The sequence below is a fragment of the Ascidia mentula genome, chromosome 6 (assembly GCF_947561715.1).
Source record: "Ascidia mentula chromosome 6, kaAscMent1.1, whole genome shotgun sequence".
Taxonomy (NCBI): Eukaryota; Metazoa; Chordata; class Ascidiacea; order Phlebobranchia; family Ascidiidae; genus Ascidia; species Ascidia mentula.
Window position 1 is genome coordinate 19,099,139 of NC_138571.1, and position 21,370 is coordinate 19,120,508.

The following is a 21,370-nucleotide window of genomic DNA, read 5'->3' on the forward strand; positions in this document are numbered from 1 at the left end:
AGGGTTCAAATCCCGGTGCAGGCAAAAAACACGCGCCTTGGCTCAATTGTTAACAGTCCTCGCGCACCTCATTTTATTTGGGTTAAAGGCTAGGTTTTGTGTATGCTCGTTTGTCGTTGTAGAATGTGGCAATACCCTGAGGCAAGAATCTCTCAGACTTAGGCTATGAATGCCTGAGACAAAATTGCTGTTCAAGAATTGTCACGAGACAAGTTGCGCAGAATTTTGTGGATTGAAGTTCCCAAAGTTTGTTTTACAAGGACAAGATTTCCAAGTTGGATTCAGTCGTGCTTTATAATCAAAAACACAGAATGTTGGTGATCGTGGCAATTTTGTCAGCTTTGTCAACTGCGAAAGGTGAGTTAACAAATTGCATTATTGTACTTGCAAAAAATCTAACTGTTGGTTTGCACTCACCACACGTTTTGCCAACATTTACTTTCACAATACTTATATTGTGATACAAGCAATAGCCTACTTTGCTACAGCAAAAGCGAGCATGTATACCTGTGCTGCGCGTACATAATTTCTAATGCCATTTGAACATCTGCGGGGAAACAACGTCGACAAAGCAAACGTTTTTACGACAATGATTCTTGATCTCCACTCATTCAGGCCCTTGGAATAACTAATTGGCAGTTGAGAACAGCAAAGCGACAAAGTTTCCTGCGCCAGTTCCACTTTCGGTTGTAGCAATGCTGGAAAAGTGACCATACGTGAAAGTCTTGTGATACAAAGTGAACGCTTAATTGAAATAGTTGTAACTAATCACCAAGTCTGCGCAATATTGAAAGACGACGACGGAGACGGTGCTGTGTTCCAGGGTCCATTGTTATCATGAAGGGGGTCACGAATATTTTGTCTGTATATAATCTGGTGAAGCTACAATTCTGCAAACAACGAACAGAAAATACGCGACATAATAGAAAATTTAGAGACAAGTGGCTGCTTTGAAATGTGTAAGATTTTAAATCATGAATACTGTTTCGTCACTCGTTTGAGGTTGCAAAGAAATAGCCGGGGGCTGTACGGCTTAGATTTAAGACAAAAATGAAAATATTTTTCTTGCAAGACATACTTTTGTATCAGTCACACAAAAGAGTCATTTGAGCTTAAATTTTAAATTTCTAGGTTCCAGTTTTGTGAAGTGTGCTGTCAAATAAGGCGTTTAAAACAATTTAACCAATGTAATCGTTTTCGGGACAATGAATTAAGTTTTTACTTTTATTGCAATCAAGGAAACAGGTTAAAACCTTACAATATTCAACTTTTATACGGGCCATAATGATCTGTTTCAATGATAAAAACGGTAAAATTTCAAACTGTGTTAACATTTCTGTGTAGGTTTTAGTTGTGGCTCAAATACATGCTCGCCTGGAAGTTACTGCTGTACAAAAGAGCTCAACAGCTGCCAGCACGACAGACCCTCAAGCAATTACTATACTTGTTCCTACAAGTATTCCTTCGGCTCCTGTGGAAATTCATTCTGCAACCAAGGAGAGTATTGTTGTACTGGTAGAACATTAGACAAAACATGCTCCGATACAGATATGTCTACGCAGGGATATTCGTGTTTTGTTGGCGTGCTAGAAGCCCCTCTTTCTCACTGTGGGACTGAGACGTGCGTATCTGGGCAGTATTGTTGTACCGGAATTTACTCGGGAACTAAACACTGCTTTTGGACACATACGTCGCTTTTTAATTGCACATTGGCTAGTTCTACTCAATCAAGGTCAGTCCTACATCAAGATGTCTGTTGTTACCACAAAGAAAAAGTGGGTAATGTTGGTTGAACCATACCCTGCATAAATTGACCGTTTCATGGTGGAAAACAACTTCATGATCGTGTAAGGTTGCATGATTAATGCAACCAAGTTATTTTTAGAAATTGAAACATCAGATATAGCATTTGATAACTACAGGGACATCTTAGAAAATAACAATCACCCTTTACTTAGCTGTCACAAAATTACGGTCTACAATATAAATGGAATAATTCACAAAACATTTATGGAAAAATAGAACAAAACTTCATTAGGAGACTGTTTTTTGTTGTTGCAGTATCGGGGAGACCGTTGGAATCGCGATTGGAGTGATTTTGGCAATTGTGGTTATCGTGGTCGGTATTGTGTTTTGCTTTTGTCGAAAGAAAGCTTCAATTAACGCCGGAGCATCTGGAACTCGGTCTGTGGTTACCACGACAACCACCCAGAATGCACCGCAACAACGTAAGTGAAGTTTGACCAATTTTCTGTAACTTTTATCTTTTTAGCAGAGAGCATTTGCAACTATTGCAACCAACCACTACAACCTTATTGCACAAGACTGTTGCTTGTCTGTAAACGATCGACTTGTGGGTGACAATGTCTACTAAACTCGGTTTGTACAAACCTGTGCCCCTTCTTTGTTTAGTGGAATAATAAGAAACTGATGATGGCCTTGTCGGCGAAATCGGTTTTTGTATTGTTTGCCACAAATTAGCGGAATCTAATCCGAAATATCTTGTTTCAAACAATGTAATTCATATTTCAATATATATTGGTGTCGGTGGTATTACGACTGATCAAGAGCTACATTCTAACGCGAAAAAAGCTAAACAACAAGTGAAACAAAAGGGTCGCTTTTACAGAAACTGGAAGCACCAACAACGGTTATATCTCACAACATATGGGTCTCACACCTTATAACACCCAGGTACAAGGAACGATCGCTCAGCAACAACCACTGTCTGTAACTTATCAACAGCCAACGGTATCCACAACTAGCCCTTTACAACACCAGAATTTGTCCAGAGCCTATGAAGTTGCCCAGAGCTTCAGTCAACCGCTCAGTCCCAATGTAAACATACAAGGATTGTTTTCTGAACCTTCCGCTCCTCCATTAATCGAGCACTCCCTTCCAAGTACCGACTTTTTCGCTGAACAACTTCCTGCTTTTTCTGAGCTCGGCGACATAGGACTAGCGTCAATCTAAAAACTATTGGACGTAATATGATGCACATAACGACACTGCTGGCATGCAACCGCCTTGCCCACCACTATAATAACCTTTCTTTGTAGGTGTTTTTTGCAAAATTTTTTATTCAGTTTTTACCCCGTGTTCATTTAGAAGAATATTGTGCAAAAACGATGGCAGTAAATTTGTTGCAAATTGATTTCTGGACACATTTTACCTTTTTAGTTGTCATTTTTAGTTGTTGTTTGTTATGCCGAACAACATGCGTTGATTGTAAATACTACCACAGAAATACAACAAAAGGAAAGTCAGGAAATATTCTATACACATTTTTACAGACAGTTTGGACTGCTGTTATCACTATTCACAGAGTTACGTGGTTCATGTGTTCTGTTCCATTGTATTTCCCCTTGTTGCCGCGCGAATGAATACGTGCGTGAACAAGATAAACAACAATTGAAATAGAATGATCCCATGTAAAACATTGAAATTTATTGCTGTTGACCTGTATGTTTTGCTATAGAATATGCAGAGGTTAACTCACATAAAACGCTTTGCGGGTTTAAAACCTCAGGCCTGGAGGTAGTGAATTTAGGAGCCAATGTAGAAGGGGATTTCCCCACACAGAATCGACCGTACATCGCAGTGCAAAGAATGATAAATTTTTTGTTTAACTTTACGATTTCATTGATAAAGCTTGCGCATAGAAGAAAGAAGGAGTAGTAATAATGACTGAATAAGTACAAAACCTCAGCTAGCAATGTTGGCATTTCCTCACAAAGAACATAGACAAGTACGTCACAAAGCACAACTGATGAGACTTAACGAAGCGGTTGACGTCACGCACCATACTTCCAAAACAAATGATGTTTGTTACGATGACGTAGCTAGTGAGATCAGGAGCAAATATGGTTTATCACAGAACAAAACTGTTTGTATAATATTGAAATGATGATGCTTTGCGTGTGGATCATATTTGTTAACTGAGGGTGCATAATGAGTCAATAGGAATTAATAAGAGTCGCTAAGAACCAACAACAACAGGGGTTGTTTAGTCATAATAATAAAAAAATAGCTTTCGATCTTTTATAAGTAGTGGTTCTGTCATAGCAACTGTTACATTTCCGACAAGTTTCATCTCAGAGCAGAGATAATAAGTTTATTTGTTGTAAATTACGTCACTCAAAACACCCGTTTCGCCATTTGCAAGTTTTGGATTCTTAGTCAGGCAATTTGAAACTCTATAATATTCAACCAATAGGTTTGTGTAAAAAATAAACTTTTTTCTTGTTTGTTAGGCGACAACTTCAGAATCAAACTTCTAAAGAAAGAAAGCCAAAAGAAATCAAACAAGATGATGAAACATGCAGTCGGGATTTTAGTAATACTGGTTGCAATGCAGGAAACGCAAGGTAACAAAATCGCACAGGACGTGGAAGAACTATTGTTAAACCCAGTTTGGAAAAAAAATTATTTTGAAATTATAAAAAATTGTGAAGTTTGACGTAACATTTCTATTATTAAATCTTTAGGGTACAGATGCGGGTTCTTCACTTGCGCATCCTACCAATACTGTTGCTCTGCTAGTTTCACAACCATCAAAACCTGCGCTAATTGGCAGATACCATTATACTCTTGCAAACGAGTATCAAGCAGTGGTAGTGGATCTAGCGGTAGCAGTGGATCCAGCGGTAGTAGTGGGTCCACCATTGGCAGTGTAACCACTGGAGGCAGTGTTTCCACTGAAGGCATGGTATCCACAGCAGAGAGTGAGGCCACCGTTGACAGTGTATCCACTGTAGGCAGTGTGACCACTGCTGGCAGTGTATCTACTGGCGGGGATGCGATCACTGGGGGCAGTGTATCCACTGGGGGCAGTGTATCCACTGGGGGCAGTGTATCCACTGCGTTCAGGGTATCCACTAGGGGCAGTGTATCCACTGGGTTTAGGGCATCCACAAGGGGCAGTGTATCCACTGCAGGAGGTGTATCCACTGTAGGCAGTGTTTCCACCCCTGGCAGTTCATCCACTAGAAGAGGTGTATCCACAGGAAGCGAAGTATTAACTTTGGGCAGTGGATCGACTGGAGGGAGTGTTGCCACCGTTGACAGTGCATCCACTGGTAAGAAATACTTTTTATTGTAAAAACAATATTGTAGTTGCGCCTTAACATTTCCCTTGTCGAATGTCTAGGTTACAGGTGCGGACATCTCACATGCTCATTCAGTCAATTCTGCTGCACTCTTATTTTAACAAAAGAAAAGTTCTGTTCTTCTTCATTTGCTTGTGCAAGTGGATCAAGCAGCAATTATGTGTCAAATATTCGCAGGGCATTAACAATAAGGTATGAAGGTTGTTGAGGTAATATGAAGGTTGTTGTAGTATCCAGTAACATTTCGGTTTTAGATGTTTTGTTACAAGCATCAATCTGATCAGATCATAGCAACGAGTTTATTCGACAAAAAGTTTATTAGGAATCGATTAATGTAGAAAAAGTAAATTTCTGGTTAAAATTAGCCTTAATTTTTTTTTGTATTTATTGGCATTGGAACGTTGTTGGGAATGGCTATCGGAGCGTTCGGGGGAGTAATTTGAGGTCCGGTTTAAAGTTGTTGACATGATAACAACGGAGCGGATATGGAGACGATCGACATCAGTTGATGTTTCTTTACAATATTTTATCCTTTTCTCGTTGTCAAATATTTTTTGTGTGTCACAATATACGTTGTTTATATTGAGTGAAGTTGTTTTTACATCATTTGATCCCGCATAACTTTTAAATTGTGTTTGCATTTAATAGAAAACTATTTGGACATTTCAAAAGCCTCTTGATTTTTCTGACAAAAAGTTTTTTCGGTCACAAATACGTTGTCGTAACTGCGTTACACTTTTCTTTAATATAAACATGGGCATTGGTCCACCACTAACCATAAACACAAACACTCAACTACTGTCACCACGTGACGTGAATGCTTAACTTAGGTTTCATAACAAAGCGGTAAATAAACATAGATTGCGCAACCATGTATTGCGAATCAAGAGAAACACGAACGCCACAACCGTTTCTTTGCTGGGAACAGTTCGTAGCAGGAGGGTTTTAACAACTGGTTTGCCAATTCACAAAAGAAAAGGTTCCTACATGTCCTTGTGCAGGACCGGAGGAATTTTCAGTTTTTCTGTCACCATTGAACCACTTTCTGCCACCCAAATCGCTGTTCTTTACCAACCAAATGGGCTGTTTACCTCATTTCTAAAGAATAACGACTTGGAAAACAACTAATCGTTATTATGTTTGGCTGGAACAAAACGTCGCAGAATTTCTGTCACGTCCAAAAATTATAATGCTATGTTTATTACAGCATCACGAACATTGAACATGCGTGAGAAAACCATAGGCTACATTTACATAAGAGTGCGGAGGTATCGAAAATTTTCAGTGCAGGCGCAGGGTAACAAAGCGAAAGGTCCCAAAAGTAGGACGAAACTGACGAATCCCACAGTTATCACGCGTACATATCGTCATTTTGGAACTATTTACAGCTGCAGGGATGAAGTTGTTTTTCGGTGACGTAACTGGTGAAATCAAGTAGTTAAGTAGAGATGATCAGTAGAGATGATAAAGTAACAACAACGTTTGAATAAGATTGGAATGATGAAGCTTCCCGTAGAGTCATGAGTTAACTGAGAAGGAATGAGTCATTAGGAAACGTATAAGAGGATGGAAAGAATGTTTTGCAAAACAACAACACAATGTCGTCTGGCCAGACAGAACAAGGTGCTCAATAGGGTGTAGAGTAGATGGTGAAAAAGTTAACAGATATGTTTTTTTAGGACAAGACAATTAACGTAAATTGACAAATATAATTAGCTCTTTTGCTTTGCATAATCGTTTTCTGCTTTATATTTTCGCAACCCTCCTAGTTTGATTGTGGTATAGAGAGTGTTTACACAAAGATTTAAAATTTTTTAACGAAAACTTTGGGGAAAGTCTTCCATAAAACAAACAAAGATGGTGAAACTTGCGATCGGACTTGTGGTAATTCTTGTTGCTGTGCTGGAAACCGAAGGTAAAAAGCTTTTGAGCATGCGAGTGACTCATGTTTGGCCTAAAAATACGTCTGTTATGTTTTGAGAGGTTGTTCTGTTTTTCTACAGTGACCAGAATTTATGCAAACCCTCCATTAGTGTTTAGAAATAACTTTGGCGTGATTTATTAACGAACGAATAAACATTTCTTCTATCCAAAGGTTACTCGTGCGGTTTGTTTACGTGCACATCCAGTGAATACTGTTGTACCAGTCGTTGGTCGTACATCAAAATCTGCTCCTCATCTAATACAGTAGGACTAACGTACAGTTCTTGTGATAATGCCGGAGGAAATGGAACAACAAGCGGCGGCAGTGGATCAAGCGCCGGGAATGTTTTCTCAAACGTTCAGAGTGTATTCAAAATGAGGTTATATTGTATTTTAATATATTCATTCATTGGTTTTAATTCATCAATTACAGTTTCATGCTTATGTAGGCCATCAAAGCTACTAAAATATATGAATAATGAAAAAAGGCTCAACATACGTCCAATCGTAATGGTATTTGGAAACGCACAACTACGGTTTCCTGTGTTTTTAGCATCGGAGCGATCGTAGGAATAGCCGTCGGATGCCTGGTGCTGTTGATCCTGTGCATTGTGGGGTGTGTATGTTGCTGTGCTGGGACAATCGGATGCTGCGCACGAGGTGCCGCTGGAGGTGTAGTTGGAGCTTAACGCAATGTCGTGCTTACAAACAACGGAGTGGCTGGAGACGATATCACCGCACATTTCTTTATAATAATGTATTAAATACAAACAAGTTTTCGCATTGTATATTGTTCCTTTAGGGCGTAGTTGCAGGAAAAACTACGTCCTGGCTTTGACGTTAATGTAGAATGAAGCCTAGTTGTTTTTGCTTGTTTGTTAATTTTGATAAAATTACGTAAGATGTGAACATATTTCAATTTATTTTGTTGATATTCTATTTCGTTCACAATTTCCTCTTTACTTCGACTTTCATGTGTACAACATACAATATTCAAATAAATTGTTTGCCGCGGAATATTACCAACAGGGTTGCAGCAAATTTTGGAAACCTTGGGTCAATAATTTAATTCAAGCAATAACGCGAAACATAACAGCTCAAAAAAGCTGAGGAAATGGAGTTATAATCAACACAAACGCGTCACCAACTCAAAACAACCCCCATCTATAAGCGAACTGTAACAACCACGTAAGACACAGTATTCATAACAACGCAGTGACTAATTATAAACCACGTAATCAGGAAACGTTTCCGCATGTCGGTGTTTAGAAACAAACGTATGCGTTGGGAGAAGTACGTAGGCCATCAGTGGTTCCATTGCTTGGCAGCATTGTGTTGACGCGAACACTTAATAGTGCTTGGCACAAGTGTTTCTATTCCATAACAAAGGTTTAAGAAATTACGAAAGTACAACCTCTGGTAATTTAACTTATTCTGTGCTTAGGGTTACATTTGGGGCCGACTAACTGGTGGACCCGGGAAAAGTGCTATCTTATTTGTTCAAACTGACTATGAATAAAACTTTGAATTTCTTAATAATATGTCATGTCGATCCTCCATACACGCAAGTTTCAAAGATTCAAAGAGCAGATACTCATGCCTTGTGGGGGCAGTCGCAACGGATTATTTAGAAGTATGAAACAACACACGGAGATTAAAACAATATTGTGCTTTAAAAACCATGTAGTCTAACAATGCGTGCTGCATTATTTAACCAACTGGCCCATACGTTGCCCACTGGACTTTACAAATGTAAATTATCCTAACCCACAAATAACATTATTTTCAATTCCGCAAACAAAATCGCCTATAGCCACCGAAACTAACAGAGGTACTTGATTATATTTGTGCAGTAGGCGTACAAGGTGACTATGGGACCGCATCATTAAAGTTCGTGCTTTAAAGTCCTTACCCACGCATTTAAATTGGCCCAGCACAAAGATTATGAAAACACCGCGTGGCCACAACCATACCGCATTAAGATATTGGTAGTCTTGGAAATGGTTAAACGATATTCAAAGTAGATAGGACGTCCCACTGAACCAACGAAGGATAGGGTGGAGAAACAGAAGCTTAAGCTAGCGTGTAAAATCCCATCATTTGTTCAGCCTGAAAGGGTCAACACTTTATGATAATTGAAATGTGGCACTTCTAACAGTATTTCAAAATAGCATGCAATCATTCATTTGAAACAGATCTGATTTCCAACTTCCATCTTAGGAAATTGTCACTGGTAGAAAATGCCCAGTAGAGGTATAGATTCTGGCAATATTAAGGAACCAGTCTTAGCAAGCGTTCATTTTGTAATTCACTACAACGTTGTTGGATTGCGAATAAAAATAAAGAATATAAGTTCCGTAAAATGTATTCAGTTGATTTTTCCGCAGCGTAACTGTGAATTTAATCCCTGTCCAAAAGTAGAAGCATTGAGGAAACAACGCAAACAATCCGCAATGTTGAAACTCGTATCTTTCCTGCTGGTTATGATTGTGGCTGCGTATGAAGTAAAAGGTGAATATTTAGCGGTGCAAGAAATTACCAGGCTAATGTCATTGTACAAGTGTGTCTTTGTATTTTTTTAGCTTCCCAAGTTAGATTTTGATTTAGGGTGTCTATTTTTTTACACGTCACTCCCTGTTGAATACAAGTGGAGTTGTTTTAAACTGAATTTTTTTCGGTATGTACAGGTTACAACTGCGGGTTGGATACTTGTTTGAGCTCTGAATACTGCTGCACTCACACGACAACTGGATTTAAAAGTTGTTCTTTCATTCGGAAGGAATCACAATATACATGCAATCACAGATCCAAACGCAGCAGTTCAGTCACACGTTACTCTTCTAACTATCAGTCTGTCTCACTTGGGTAAGGTTTCTTGCCAGAAAGCAAAATAGGGAAAACATTGACATCCACATATAGGATTTCCTATGGTATGATAAGATAACAAGGAATTGCGTCTCGATTGCCTACAGATAAACTGTTGTTTATCGCGCTACAATAAGCACTGCACAGGAAAAAAAACTGTATAGCGTTATGTTAACGTGTTTTTTAAATTTTCCAGATACTCGAGCAGCCATTACGCCAGACCAACAATTGCGCCCTAAGTGGGCTTAGGCAGTAATATGTGTGCGAACTACTGTGCTACGGAACAACTGAATTTAGACAATAATTTTTTAATTAATTAGCGAGCCCAATGATTTCACCTAATATTTTGCATCAGAGCAGCTAAGGTTTGACTTACAAAGGCCTTGCCAGCAAAATAGTCAAGCAAGAATTCTAATTTGTGGTTACTACACAGTCGCCGCCAACCATTGGGTACCAAACTTTAGCTGGCAAAATCGTTGTAAGTCACACCAAAGCTGCATTGGTGAGAACTATTAGGTTGAAACAGTGGCCATGTATGCAGCTCACTAAAAAAACATTATAGGCTCTGTTGCTTCTAAAGAATTTTGTAAATGTGTATTTAATCCTCAGCCTTGGAGCTTCCATTGGAATACTACTTGGATGCTTAGTGTTGGTCGGTCTGTGTATAGCTGGCTGTGTTTTCTGTTGCTGTGCCGGATGCTGTGGGACAAGAAACAATACCGGGGGAGTCGTTGGGCCAGCTACTACAACCGCATACATAACGACACAACAACAACACCCACCGACGCCAGTTTAATATAAACAAACTAGTTTCAATAAAATTAAACATAAAATGCAGTTCTGCGAGACAGATGACATCTGTTTCGACACATAAATGTTTAGCTTGGTGTATCTTTTGTAGGCTACGGTTAAAGCGTAACACCGTTATGTAATTACATAAACAGTTACGTTTACTTTTGTTGTACATATCTTGTTAATTATTAATATTTGCTTGTAATTGGCTGAAGTATTCATGCAATGTGTTCCAAGGGTTTCTGAATTTCGGAAAATTGCACTTTTCTTAAGGCCTATCTATTAACGCAACACCCAAGTTGACATTTTGAACAGTGTAGTGAATTACTTTTAAGTAAACCATGTTTTACAACCGTGCACAAAGTGTGCTTATATCATTGTGCTTCGTATTGTTACTTGTCTTTACCACACCGGGATTCGAACCTAGGGTATCTAGGCTTGGGATCCCGGATAGGTTTTCTTGTTGGTATATGTGAAGGCGCTTGACAAATGTTGCCTGTCGGATGTCTGAATCATATGTGTGATTTTGGAAAAGAGCATACCATGTCTCCGTGTAGATTTGGGCAGTAAAATTTGGAAACGTGGGCTTGGACCTATTTGTTTTTGGTACAGTTTTCAGTTAACATGTTTGTGTTTAATAAGACCACAATCAATCGTACAGGATTTAAGAATATATATTGTAACATATAAATTCATCCAGGACACACAGGGTGCGAATATCGATTTACATCCGTCCACATTCTTAAAACTTGTGCTCTCAAAGCGCAAATTTATGGAAGGTTTGTTGTCACAATAAATTTGTTCAGGACGACCTTTCATGAAAACAGTAACCACGTCCTGGCGCTCGAATTAATCTATATTGACTCAGTGAAAGGGAATGTTCAGGCACAATGCACAAGTAGATATTAAATAGGTGGGACGCACTATACATCACGAATGTTTTTTGGAGGTGTTGTCAATCTTTGTTCGATTTTAATCACAACCTGGCGTTGCGCTAAGAATATTTATACAACGGAACCTTCTTTCTCGAAATACAAAAGAGGCAACGCGCATTCCGCTATACAAACGCATACTCCAAGCCGCAAACTATAGCGCCCACCGTACGAAGTTTCGCTGCAAGAAGCCGCACGCGACATACACGCGAGCTGTACAACGTAAAATTCATAGTTTTTCAGTGAGCATTTAGTGGAGCTGACACAAAATATGAAGTTTGTTGCTGTACTCGCATTTGTTGTGGTCACTGCACTGGGAGTCGAAGGCAAGTAGCACGAATCATGCATTTTTAGAAGTTGTTTTCAAAAAGCAATCCAATTGACAACATTATTCCCCTAATAGTTGAGCAAACGTTACGTTGATATTAACTGCAAATTATACAAAATATAATATTTTCTAAGTGTAATTTTGTTAAACCTACAACTTCGAATGACCTTATTCTTTTATCCTCTGCACCATAAGTTTTGTGTCAAGCGTGACCTCTAAAATAAACCTAAATTTTATCAGGACTTGTTTTGGATAATTGCGAAACGAAAGTTTGTATATTCTTAATAACGTGTCAAAAACAGGTTATTATTTTCCACGAATCCCGATCAGATTTTCTATTCAGTATATGGGTTTTCAAGGTCATTTGGGACAGTTAGAGAACACACAATAATTGAAGCAAAAAGTGTCCTTAAATTAAAAGTTGTTGCGCACTTAAATCAGCAACGTAAACATTAAAGAAATGTCGTCGTCCACAAAACAGCTGAAAGCGAGAAACTGGTATCTGCCTTATTTACCCAACGCGCACGATTTTATTGTTTGTCTTTTGTGAACGTGGATTTAAAACGTGAGCTTTGTTGTCGCAAATTCAGACGTGACTTTCAAAGGGTTCGCCTGAAGGTTACATTAGATTTTGTGAAAACCTCACAGCAGCGTGGTGCCTGTATTCTAAACACACCTTAGTACATTATATGATAGTTCCGTATTCTGTGGCACAAGATTTAGTATTTCTAGATAAATTTACAACAAAATTAGGAGGTGAAAGTATCATCTGTAGGCCTATCTGTAAAAATTGGGTTGTAACAATTACCTAACACGTCACCAGCGTACAACATTGCTTTTCAACTATATCTCAAAAACAACTCTAGTAACAAATGCTGTTACAAAAAAATTGATCGGAACAAAATCTAGACGGCCAACCCTACAGGTTAAAAGACAACAAAACTTCATTATTTTTTTCGTATTTAGGTTACGAATGCGGGTTCTCCACTTGTTCAGCTGGGGAATATTGTTGCACACCAACGTTAGCAGGAGTCAAATACTGTTCCTCGTTCCAACTGCCCTCAAGCTTTTATTCCTGTGATTACGTATCCGGCATCAGTGTGCTGTCCGATGATGTTTACAATCTCAGGTAAGACTTACGAGCGAGAATGTTGTACATCGAAATCGTGCGATCTTTTTGCCTGTGTCTCGTCAAATGGACGCACAAGACAATACCAGTTTCTCAAGTTAAATTGTCCTGAGGTTCGCTGGCAAACCTAATGATCTCAATACCATAGCTGCCAAGGAACGGCTTTTGTAGTGGGTCGATCCCGCCTTGTTACGCGACATCACGAAACACTTTTGCGTTGTTAAATTTTTTTTAATTATTCTATGGTTTGCCACAATGTCACGAATATGTCGACCAAATAAGGAATTTATCCAGGAATAAGGCCCATAATATTTTTATAAAACCCCTGTATGCTTTTCTGCTTTCCGTATTCTTATTACGTTAGTGGTAGAAAAATCACTTTCTGTTGGCTTTTACAGCACCGGAGCGATTATTGGAATATCTATCGGCGGCGTGGTGTTCATCGGTTTGTGCATTGCCGCCTGTGTGTCTTGCTTTTGCTCTGGTAACACTGGCGCGGTTGTAGGACCAGCTACAACCACAACATACGTGACCCAGCAACCGACATACCCAAACACCATTGGCCAGCAATACGGGTACCAAAACAACATGGCCCAACAAACCACAGTAGTGAACAACATGGCCCAGCAACAAACAAACCCAAACAACATGAATAAACAACCAACTACAGCGGATAATACAGACCAGTACCCAGACAAGCCTGAGCAATCAAAGTATCCATTACCAGAGAGCTATACAAAATGAACCCGGATCACATGCTGGGAGTGGTCTGAAGGAATCCTTTTTAGAGTGATAATAGTTGTGTTATTTGAGCATTTATATTATGCGCGTAACTTGTAGGTAGTAGACGTGTAGCTACCCCTTTTTTTAATCTGCGTTTAGTGTTGATTTTTGGGAGTACGAATCTTAATTGCGTAAATATGCACAAACAATGAGTTTTTATTGTCAATCTGCAAAACCAATTTTGCGGCATTACGCAACTGTGTGCGTGTTATTTCCTGCTCATGCTGTTGTCATTGGTGTCACACAAAAAAATGATTTGTGTATTACACTGCAACAATCAATGTGTATAATGTAGAAACTCAAATAAAAGGACCATGGAAACCTACGACATCTTTTTTTAGGGGGAAACTAATGAATCACTATTTACTCAGTAGTGGTGTTTTTTATGCTGATAAAGTGGGGATTTTGGGCATGCAATCGACACGAGACCGAAACTTGGCTTGAACGTTAAAGCGGTTTAAACATCGCCTTTTCCCTATTTCAAAAACGTGGGAGTCGATTTATTAAGGAGGCTCCGAAACTGCCTCAAAGGGTCATAGACCTTCGCAACAGCACGAAAAAGTTTACATTATGTCGACATAATCAACACGTCATCGTGGCCATATGTGGCTTATGAAGAGTTTTGTATTTGTTTTTTGTTAACCTGAAAGTTTGCATCACACCACGTCCCGGATATAACGTAGATTATTTCCCGACACACATCACGCAAGGGTGTTTTTCATCAAGGAGTTTTGTCACGATTAAGGAGATATTAAAAGTGAATGCGGTTTAGATTCGGGGAACCATATGGCATATATCATATTCGAATCGGTGCAACGAACTGTAAACTGGCTTTGTTACATTTTTTGCATAACATGTTGGGAACGATTGTTGTTTTGCAGGAGATATTTACAATAGCAAGTGAAGTTAAGATCATAATCAACAATATTTGTATCAAAACTACAAAAGAAAAGATTTTTTTTATTCAACAAACGAAATAACAACTGAAGACTATGCTTAAGTTCGGCGTTATATTACTGGTTGTTTGTGCTGCAGTACAAGTTCAAGGTAAGTTAAAAGAAAAGAAAAATGCCTACAAAAGCAAACCGTGCATAATAACCCTTCAAAACATTCTTTTCTATCTACTCGAGTACTTTGGATGGAGGTAATTCTGGGTTTCTATGGCATGACTGTATAGTGTTCAAAGTGTTCGAAACTTTAATATCCTTTGAAAGCCGATAAATTAACGCAATATTTCCATAGTTTCGACCCCCCATAAAGGTCGTGAGACGCCTACATTACTTAGATTGTTATATTCGGTGCCTTACATACGTTTTAAGGTTGATCGGATTTGTAAAAGTCGCCATTTTTTTTGCCCGTTTACCACTACTTTCCAAATTATTTTGTAAGTGGAGGTAAAAAGTGAACAAATGAATTTATGAAGAGAATCCCTCACCAAATACAACTAAGCACAGATACAAACAGGCTTTAACATTGTCTAATTAATAACCTGTCACGAGAGGAAGAAGCAATGATTGATTTTTCGCATCTAGCGGATGTTCAGTAAGAATAACGCAAGTGATGTAAGCACAAAGGAATTCGTAAATCCCCACTACATCAACTACAACAAATAAGCAATAATTATCGCATGGGCGGATACAGGGCACCAAAACGCTGAAAAGGAAGGAATAGCTTTGAATTTATTTTCGTTCATCACGCAATCGTGTCTTTGTGCCATCTCCTCGGCTGGCGCCCAAAATCGCAACAAGAGTTTTAGATCGATATACTGTCCTCGCTACATATAATTTGTGGATACCGACATGCGCACAACCAGGCCGAATACAATGTCGAAGCAAAATACGACTAAGGTTTGCAAGGCAGTATCATACGGTTGTGTGCCTGCCACAAAACACGGGAAATTGATTTGGAAATCTTAGTTAACATCATTCAACAAATTTCTTCAAAAAGTTCCAAATTGTTTGAAACTAAAATAAGTTAATATTATTGTGGTTTTGATTGTGACTTTAAATTTATTAACGTGCTATTCAGGTTTCCAGTGTGGAACAAGTACGTGTGCTTTGGACGAGTTTTGTTGCGACAATAAATTGATGAACACTAAATCGTGTATAAAGTCCTCGTCCGCCCATACATGCTTCAACGTCTTCGGGTTCACTAACAATACATTGGACGAAAACTTTGTCAAAAACATTCACAACGCTTTGGCTTTGGGGTAAGAAGGTGTGGCTTAGGTTTCCGAAATTTTGTAAAAATCATTTTTAAATCCTTGGTTTACGAATTTGAAGAAACTGACAAAAAACATTTTATCGCTCATAAATGCACAACTTAAGTAAAACTGTGAAGAAGACGCAAAGTTAAGCTATTTATAAAGCAAAACGCCTGTGATTGTTAGCTTAATTTAAATCATCATTGTTGCAGAGTCGGAGCAATTGTTGGCATAAGTATTGGGGTTTTGGTGTTGATAGCCCTGTGCATTACGGGTTGTGTGTTCTGCTGTTGTGCCGGGACCGTGGCGTGCTGTGGAAGAAACCAAAATACAACTGGAACAGTGGTTGGCAGTGGGGGACCCGGAGTTGCCATGACTACACATAAGCAGCCAGTTTGAAACAAATTAATCTTACTTGAAACAATAAATGTACAAAAACCCGCAATCATATATCAGGAATGTTTTAGTGGGGTAATTACATTTTTAAGCATCTCACAAATGACTGATAAATTTTGAATTTGGTGTATAGGTGAATTTTATTTGCACTGTATATTTGTGGCACCTACGCACTTACGTTTTCTCATTATGGTGGCACTAAAAGTACAGTGTGTGCTTGTAGTTACGTGGTTATTGTGCATTGTTTGCCTCGCTGTAAATTATGTGTGATAATTTTAAGCAAATATTGTTAATATTGGGATAGCTAAATATTCTTGCAGACTTTTGTGTGGTTTCCCAAGACATTTCTGTGGTACAATATTGATAACACTACGCAATTTTTTGTTTTGTTAAACTATTTTAAAATTCAGTCCAATAGTGTACAAATTTGTTGCGTGCCAAGCATTTCTTTTTTACATGATAGATGCGTTTTTTGACTTTTATGTGCAGTTGTTACTCGATTATGAGCCACTCCCGCGTTCGCAATGCAACTGCGATGATGTCACAAACTTAAAATAAGCCTGACTAGAATGTTAGGTCACGGGGCAAAACATGCAATTGTTTGGTTCGCAAGTGTATGTATTGTCGTCAAACCTGTCGCTAAAAATCGTTAAACAGACGAATAAACTTGTACATTGAAAACCTCTGATGTTGTTTTTGGTTCGACGGAAGTGGGGTTATAGCGAAAGTCAATGAAATATGCACAGGACTAACATCCGTGTGGCTGTAACAGTCGCTAAAACGTTAAAATTGAAAATGTTTATAAGCCGCTGCTATTATCGGCCTGGGGTACTCATCAGGCGGCTAACATAGTTTCTTGTTCTGGAGGAGCAGAGTAGTAGAAACTTGTAACGTATACTTGCAATTACTACTGTTTCTTAAAAAAAAACGATTAATATATGGCTGGACCGGTAAAATAACACCAGTCCATAGTGCAAAACGTAAGTACGCCAAAAGGTCGTTTAGCAGCTGACATACTGGGGTCCTTTCCATCAAGCGAATATATTTCGGTTGTTAAGGGTAATTATACTTGTTATTTTGGCATTATTCAATCAATCACTTTGTATTATGAACTGTCATGTTTCTTGGGTTTTGATAAATTTTGCTCTGGTCAGCCTAGCGGCAACCAACTGCCGGATACGGTTGATTTATCATGCAGCCTCGCAGTGCGTTTAGCTGCAGTTCTACGGCAAAGCGTGATGTGACGTGAGGAAATTACCTTGACAGATGGGTAACAGACCCCATATAACCTCAACGTTTTTATGGAGCCCGTATAATTCTCGTCACTTATTTTCTATGTGTGTTGCAATGACATACGCGCTAAAAATTTTTCATTTGTGTCTTAGAAAGTTTATACAGTGCTTTATTTTGCCAGGTATCCATTGGCTACTCTGTAGGTAAGGAAATCAATAGATCCAAAACGCATAATTTTTCGATATCGTAAGTTTCTGTATTTGCAGCAGTGCTAATGCGAAGGTTTAAAGTATCACGCCACAACAGAAAGTAGTAAACAACTTTACATGTTGCCATTTTGGAACCTAGTTCAATATAACTGGTATTGGAAAGTTAAACCTCGAAACCCTACACTAAATTTACACACAACAGATCACCGCTCCGATTCGCAGGGTACGAAGAATTTTGCATTGGTCCGCCGGACTGCAATTCACGTCACATCCCGTGGTACGAACACGATGTACCGTCAGACAAAGGAAATGGCAAACACGCGAACAAGCGCGTTATAAGCGACAGCAAAAAGTATTTCTCCTCAGTTTCGAACCGAAATGTTCAATGACTACGATTTAGATTCGGGCTATAAGGGATTTACCACATTTCAAGTGTTATACATCCAATAATATACTGGCATTGCAAATGTTGTTTTGTTTTGCAGGAGACTCTGTTAGAGATACAAGAAGTAAAAAAAAAGACCTATATCTTCAGTAGAAAAAAGTCTTTTTTGGAATAACGAATATAGACGATGATGAAGTTTTGCGCTACACTTTTAGTTGCATGTGCGGCGATTCTACAAGTTCAAGGTGAGCACAAATATAAACAAACAAACAATGTAATTTACAATTTTCAAAACATTCTTTTATTTTTTAAAAACAATACCTAATTCTATACTGAAGACTTTAGATATTTGAAATGTTCTACGCCTCAACCCTTTACCACCACTTGACGAAATTTTCTGCACTTTCTTTGTACGAGGGAAGCCAGAAACAAACAAATGAATTTACGAAAACAAAAATTTTCCAATTAAATGAAAACGGAATTTTAAACATGCACCAGAAAGCCGATAAATTAACGCATTGTTCCATAGTTTCGACCACCAATAAAGGTCGTGAGACGCCTTCATTACTTACTTAGATTGTAATATTTAAGGCCACTATACGTTTTGAAGATTGACCGGAGTTATAAAGTCGCCATTGTTTTTGCCCGTTTACCAAACTTTCCAAATTATTTTGGAAGTGGAGGTAAAAAGTGAACAAATGAATTTATGAAAAGAATTCCCAACCTTTTAAGCTAAAGTACAACTAAGCACCGATACACACAGGCTTTAGAATGGCCTAATTAATAACCTGTCACGGGAGGAAGAAGCAACGATCAATTTTTCGCATCTAGAGGATGTTTAGTAAGAATTACGTAATTGAAGTGAGCACAGAGGAAGTTGCAAATCACCACACACAGCTACAACAGATAAGCAATATTCTTGCCATGGGAGGGTATAGCGGCACTAAAAACGCTGCAATGGAAGAAAACGATAGCTTTGAATTTATTTTCGTTTATCACGCAATCGTGTCTTTGTGCTATCTCCTCGACTGGCGCCCAAAATCGCTATTAAAGCGTAACAAAGAGTTTAAATCGATATACTGTCCTCACTACATATAATTTATGGATACCGACATGCGCACAACCAGGCCGAATACAATCTCGAAGCAAAATACGACTAAGGTTTGCAAGGCAGTATCATACGGTTGTATGACTGCCACAAAACACGGGAAATTGATTTGGAAATCTCAGTTAACATTATTTCTTCAAAAAGTTCCAAATTGTTTAAAACTGAAAGAAGTTAATTTTATTGTGGTTTTGATTGTGACTTTAAATTCATTAACGTGCTATTCAGGTTTCCAGTGTGGAGCACGTACGTGTGCATTTAACGAGTATTGTTGCACCGATACATTTTTGAACACTAAAACGTGCACTCTACTCCAACGGTCGTCGGCTACTCATACATGCGTCGACGTCTTCGGGTTCACTAACAATACATTGGACGAAAACTTTGTCAAAAACTTTCACAACGCTTTGGCTTTGGGGTAAGAAGGTGTGGCTTAGGTTTCCGAAATTTTGTAAAAATCATTTTTAAATCCTTTGGTTTAGGAAACTGACAAAAACAGTTTATCGCTCATAAATGCACAACTTAAGTAAAACTGTGGAGAGGCAAAGTTAAGCTATTTATAAAGCAAAACGCCTATAATTGTTTGCTTTATTTAAATCATCATTGTTGCAGAGTCGGAGCAATTGTTGGCATAAGTATTGGGGTTTTGGTGTTGATAGCCCTGTGCATTACGGGTTGTGTGTTCTGCTGTTGTGCCGGGGCCGTGGCGTGCTGTGGAAGAAACCAAAATACAACTGGGACAGTGGTGGTTGGCAGTGGGGGACCCGGAGTTGCCATGACTACAAATACGGAGAAGCAGCCAGTTTAAAACAAATTAATCTTACTTGAAACATTAAATGTACAAAAACCCTCATTCATATATCAGGAATGTTTTAGTGGGGTGATTACATATTTAGGCATCTCACAAATGACTGATAAATTTTGAATTTGAAGTATAGGTGAATTTTATTTGCAGTGTATATTTGTGGCACCTACGCACTTACATTTTGTTATTATGGTGGCGCTATACGCACGGTGTATACTTGTAGTTATTTGGTTATTGTGCATTGTTTGCCTCGCTGTAAATTATGTGTGACAATTTTTCACAAATATTGTTAATATTGGGTTAGCTAAATATTCTTGCAGACTTTTGTGCGGTTTCCCAAGACAATTTATTGTGGTACAATATTGATAACACTACGCAATTTTTTGTTTTGTTAAATTTTTCAAAATTCATTTTAGTAGTGTACAAGTTTGTTGCGTGCCAAGCATTTCTTTTTTACATAATATATACGCGTTTTGACTTTTATGTGCAGTAGTTACTCGATTATGAGCCACTCCCTCGTTTGCAATCCAACTGCGATGATGTCACAAACTTAATATAAGCCTCCCTACAATGTAAAGTCAAATGTTTGGTTCGCAAGTGTATGTATTGTCGTCCAACCTGTCGTTTAAAATCGTTAAACAGGCGAATAAACTTGTACATTGAAAACGTCTGATGTTGTTTTTTGGTTCGATGGAAGTTGGGTTATAGCGAAGTCAATGAAATATGTACAGGCCAACACCCGTGTGGCTGTAAAAGCCGCTAAAACGTTCACATTAAAAATGTTTATGAGCCTACTTTATAAGCCTCTGCTACTATCGGCCTTGGGTGTACGCCAAAACGGTCGTTAAGTAGTTGACATACTGGGGTCCTTCCCATCAGGCGAATATATTTTGCTTGTTAAGGGTAATTATACTTGTTATTTTGGCATTATTCAATCAATCACTTTGTATTATGAACTGTCTGTTAAATTACATGTTTCTTGGGTTTTGATAAATTTTGCTCTGGTCAGCCTGGCGGCAAACAATTGCCGATACGGTTGATTTATCATGCCGTCTCGCAGTGCGTTTAGCTGTAGTTCTACGGCAAAGCGTGATGTGACGTGAGGAAATTACCTTCACAGATGGGCAACAGACCCGATAACCTCACAACGTTTTATTGGAGACCATATAATTGT

General features: G+C 38.6%; 6 protein-coding genes across 6 annotated transcripts; all 6 read left to right on the plus strand.

Annotated features, from left to right (window-relative positions):
- Positions 1–200: 200 nt before the first annotated feature.
- On the plus strand, positions 201–3,319 carry LOC145906628 (uncharacterized). The gene is made up of 4 exons (XM_082994081.1): positions 201–357; positions 1,345–1,732; positions 2,062–2,228; positions 2,630–3,319. The coding sequence occupies exons 1-4, from the start codon at positions 312–314 to the stop codon at positions 2,971–2,973; spliced, it is 945 nt and encodes a 314-aa protein (XP_082850207.1). The 5' UTR covers positions 201–311; the 3' UTR covers positions 2,974–3,319.
- Positions 3,320–6,898: 3,579 nt separating this feature from the next.
- LOC145906781 (uncharacterized) lies at positions 6,899–7,884 on the plus strand. Its single transcript, XM_082994231.1, has 3 exons — positions 6,899–7,023; positions 7,204–7,411; positions 7,585–7,884. Exons 1-3 carry the CDS (start codon positions 6,966–6,968, stop codon positions 7,718–7,720), a joined length of 402 nt encoding a protein of 133 aa, XP_082850357.1. The 5' UTR covers positions 6,899–6,965; the 3' UTR covers positions 7,721–7,884.
- A 1,524-nt stretch (positions 7,885–9,408) lies between these two features.
- LOC145906565 (uncharacterized) lies at positions 9,409–11,258 on the plus strand. Its single transcript, XM_082993999.1, has 3 exons — positions 9,409–9,542; positions 9,719–9,896; positions 10,506–11,258. The coding sequence occupies exons 1-3, from the start codon at positions 9,485–9,487 to the stop codon at positions 10,690–10,692; spliced, it is 423 nt and encodes a 140-aa protein (XP_082850125.1). The 5' UTR covers positions 9,409–9,484; the 3' UTR covers positions 10,693–11,258.
- Positions 11,259–11,796: 538 nt separating this feature from the next.
- LOC145906563 (uncharacterized) lies at positions 11,797–14,169 on the plus strand. The gene is made up of 3 exons (XM_082993997.1): positions 11,797–11,946; positions 12,915–13,077; positions 13,476–14,169. Exons 1-3 carry the CDS (start codon positions 11,892–11,894, stop codon positions 13,819–13,821), a joined length of 564 nt encoding a protein of 187 aa, XP_082850123.1. The 5' UTR covers positions 11,797–11,891; the 3' UTR covers positions 13,822–14,169.
- Positions 14,170–14,751: 582 nt separating this feature from the next.
- Positions 14,752–17,037, plus strand: LOC145906653 (uncharacterized). The gene is made up of 3 exons (XM_082994103.1): positions 14,752–14,907; positions 15,889–16,069; positions 16,276–17,037. The coding sequence occupies exons 1-3, from the start codon at positions 14,853–14,855 to the stop codon at positions 16,460–16,462; spliced, it is 423 nt and encodes a 140-aa protein (XP_082850229.1). The 5' UTR covers positions 14,752–14,852; the 3' UTR covers positions 16,463–17,037.
- A 1,355-nt stretch (positions 17,038–18,392) lies between these two features.
- On the plus strand, positions 18,393–20,791 carry LOC145906640 (uncharacterized). The gene is made up of 3 exons (XM_082994091.1): positions 18,393–18,531; positions 19,620–19,809; positions 20,004–20,791. The coding sequence occupies exons 1-3, from the start codon at positions 18,474–18,476 to the stop codon at positions 20,197–20,199; spliced, it is 444 nt and encodes a 147-aa protein (XP_082850217.1). The 5' UTR covers positions 18,393–18,473; the 3' UTR covers positions 20,200–20,791.
- Positions 20,792–21,370: the final 579 nt, after the last annotated feature.

What these genes read in the sequence shown, in the direction of transcription:
- LOC145906653 (XM_082994103.1), top strand. Translation starts at nt 14,853, where the DNA reads ATGCTTAAGTTCGGCGTTATATTACTGGTTGTTTGTGCTGCAGTACAA. An exon ending in TGCTGCAGTACAAGTTCAAG is followed by an intron (nt 14,908 to 15,888) that starts GTAAGTTAAAAG and finishes CGTGCTATTCAG; the next exon opens with GTTTCCAGTGTGGAACAAGT. An exon ending in CACAACGCTTTGGCTTTGGG is followed by an intron (nt 16,070 to 16,275) that starts GTAAGAAGGTGT and finishes TCATTGTTGCAG; the next exon opens with AGTCGGAGCAATTGTTGGCA.
- LOC145906640 (XM_082994091.1), top strand. Translation starts at nt 18,474, where the DNA reads ATGATGAAGTTTTGCGCTACACTTTTAGTTGCATGTGCGGCGATTCTA. An exon ending in GGCGATTCTACAAGTTCAAG is followed by an intron (nt 18,532 to 19,619) that starts GTGAGCACAAAT and finishes CGTGCTATTCAG; the next exon opens with GTTTCCAGTGTGGAGCACGT. An exon ending in CACAACGCTTTGGCTTTGGG is followed by an intron (nt 19,810 to 20,003) that starts GTAAGAAGGTGT and finishes TCATTGTTGCAG; the next exon opens with AGTCGGAGCAATTGTTGGCA.
- LOC145906565 (XM_082993999.1), top strand. Translation starts at nt 9,485, where the DNA reads ATGTTGAAACTCGTATCTTTCCTGCTGGTTATGATTGTGGCTGCGTAT. An exon ending in GGCTGCGTATGAAGTAAAAG is followed by an intron (nt 9,543 to 9,718) that starts GTGAATATTTAG and finishes CGGTATGTACAG; the next exon opens with GTTACAACTGCGGGTTGGAT. An exon ending in TATCAGTCTGTCTCACTTGG is followed by an intron (nt 9,897 to 10,505) that starts GTAAGGTTTCTT and finishes TTTAATCCTCAG; the next exon opens with CCTTGGAGCTTCCATTGGAA.
- LOC145906628 (XM_082994081.1), top strand. Translation starts at nt 312, where the DNA reads ATGTTGGTGATCGTGGCAATTTTGTCAGCTTTGTCAACTGCGAAAG. An exon ending in GCTAGTTCTACTCAATCAAG is followed by an intron (nt 1,733 to 2,061) that starts GTCAGTCCTACA and finishes TTGTTGTTGCAG; the next exon opens with TATCGGGGAGACCGTTGGAA. An exon ending in CCAGAATGCACCGCAACAAC is followed by an intron (nt 2,229 to 2,629) that starts GTAAGTGAAGTT and finishes TCGCTTTTACAG; the next exon opens with AAACTGGAAGCACCAACAAC.
- LOC145906781 (XM_082994231.1), top strand. Translation starts at nt 6,966, where the DNA reads ATGGTGAAACTTGCGATCGGACTTGTGGTAATTCTTGTTGCTGTGCTG. An exon ending in TGCTGTGCTGGAAACCGAAG is followed by an intron (nt 7,024 to 7,203) that starts GTAAAAAGCTTT and finishes TTCTATCCAAAG; the next exon opens with GTTACTCGTGCGGTTTGTTT. An exon ending in CAGAGTGTATTCAAAATGAG is followed by an intron (nt 7,412 to 7,584) that starts GTTATATTGTAT and finishes CTGTGTTTTTAG; the next exon opens with CATCGGAGCGATCGTAGGAA.
- LOC145906563 (XM_082993997.1), top strand. Translation starts at nt 11,892, where the DNA reads ATGAAGTTTGTTGCTGTACTCGCATTTGTTGTGGTCACTGCACTGGGA. An exon ending in CACTGCACTGGGAGTCGAAG is followed by an intron (nt 11,947 to 12,914) that starts GCAAGTAGCACG and finishes TTTCGTATTTAG; the next exon opens with GTTACGAATGCGGGTTCTCC. An exon ending in GATGATGTTTACAATCTCAG is followed by an intron (nt 13,078 to 13,475) that starts GTAAGACTTACG and finishes TGGCTTTTACAG; the next exon opens with CACCGGAGCGATTATTGGAA.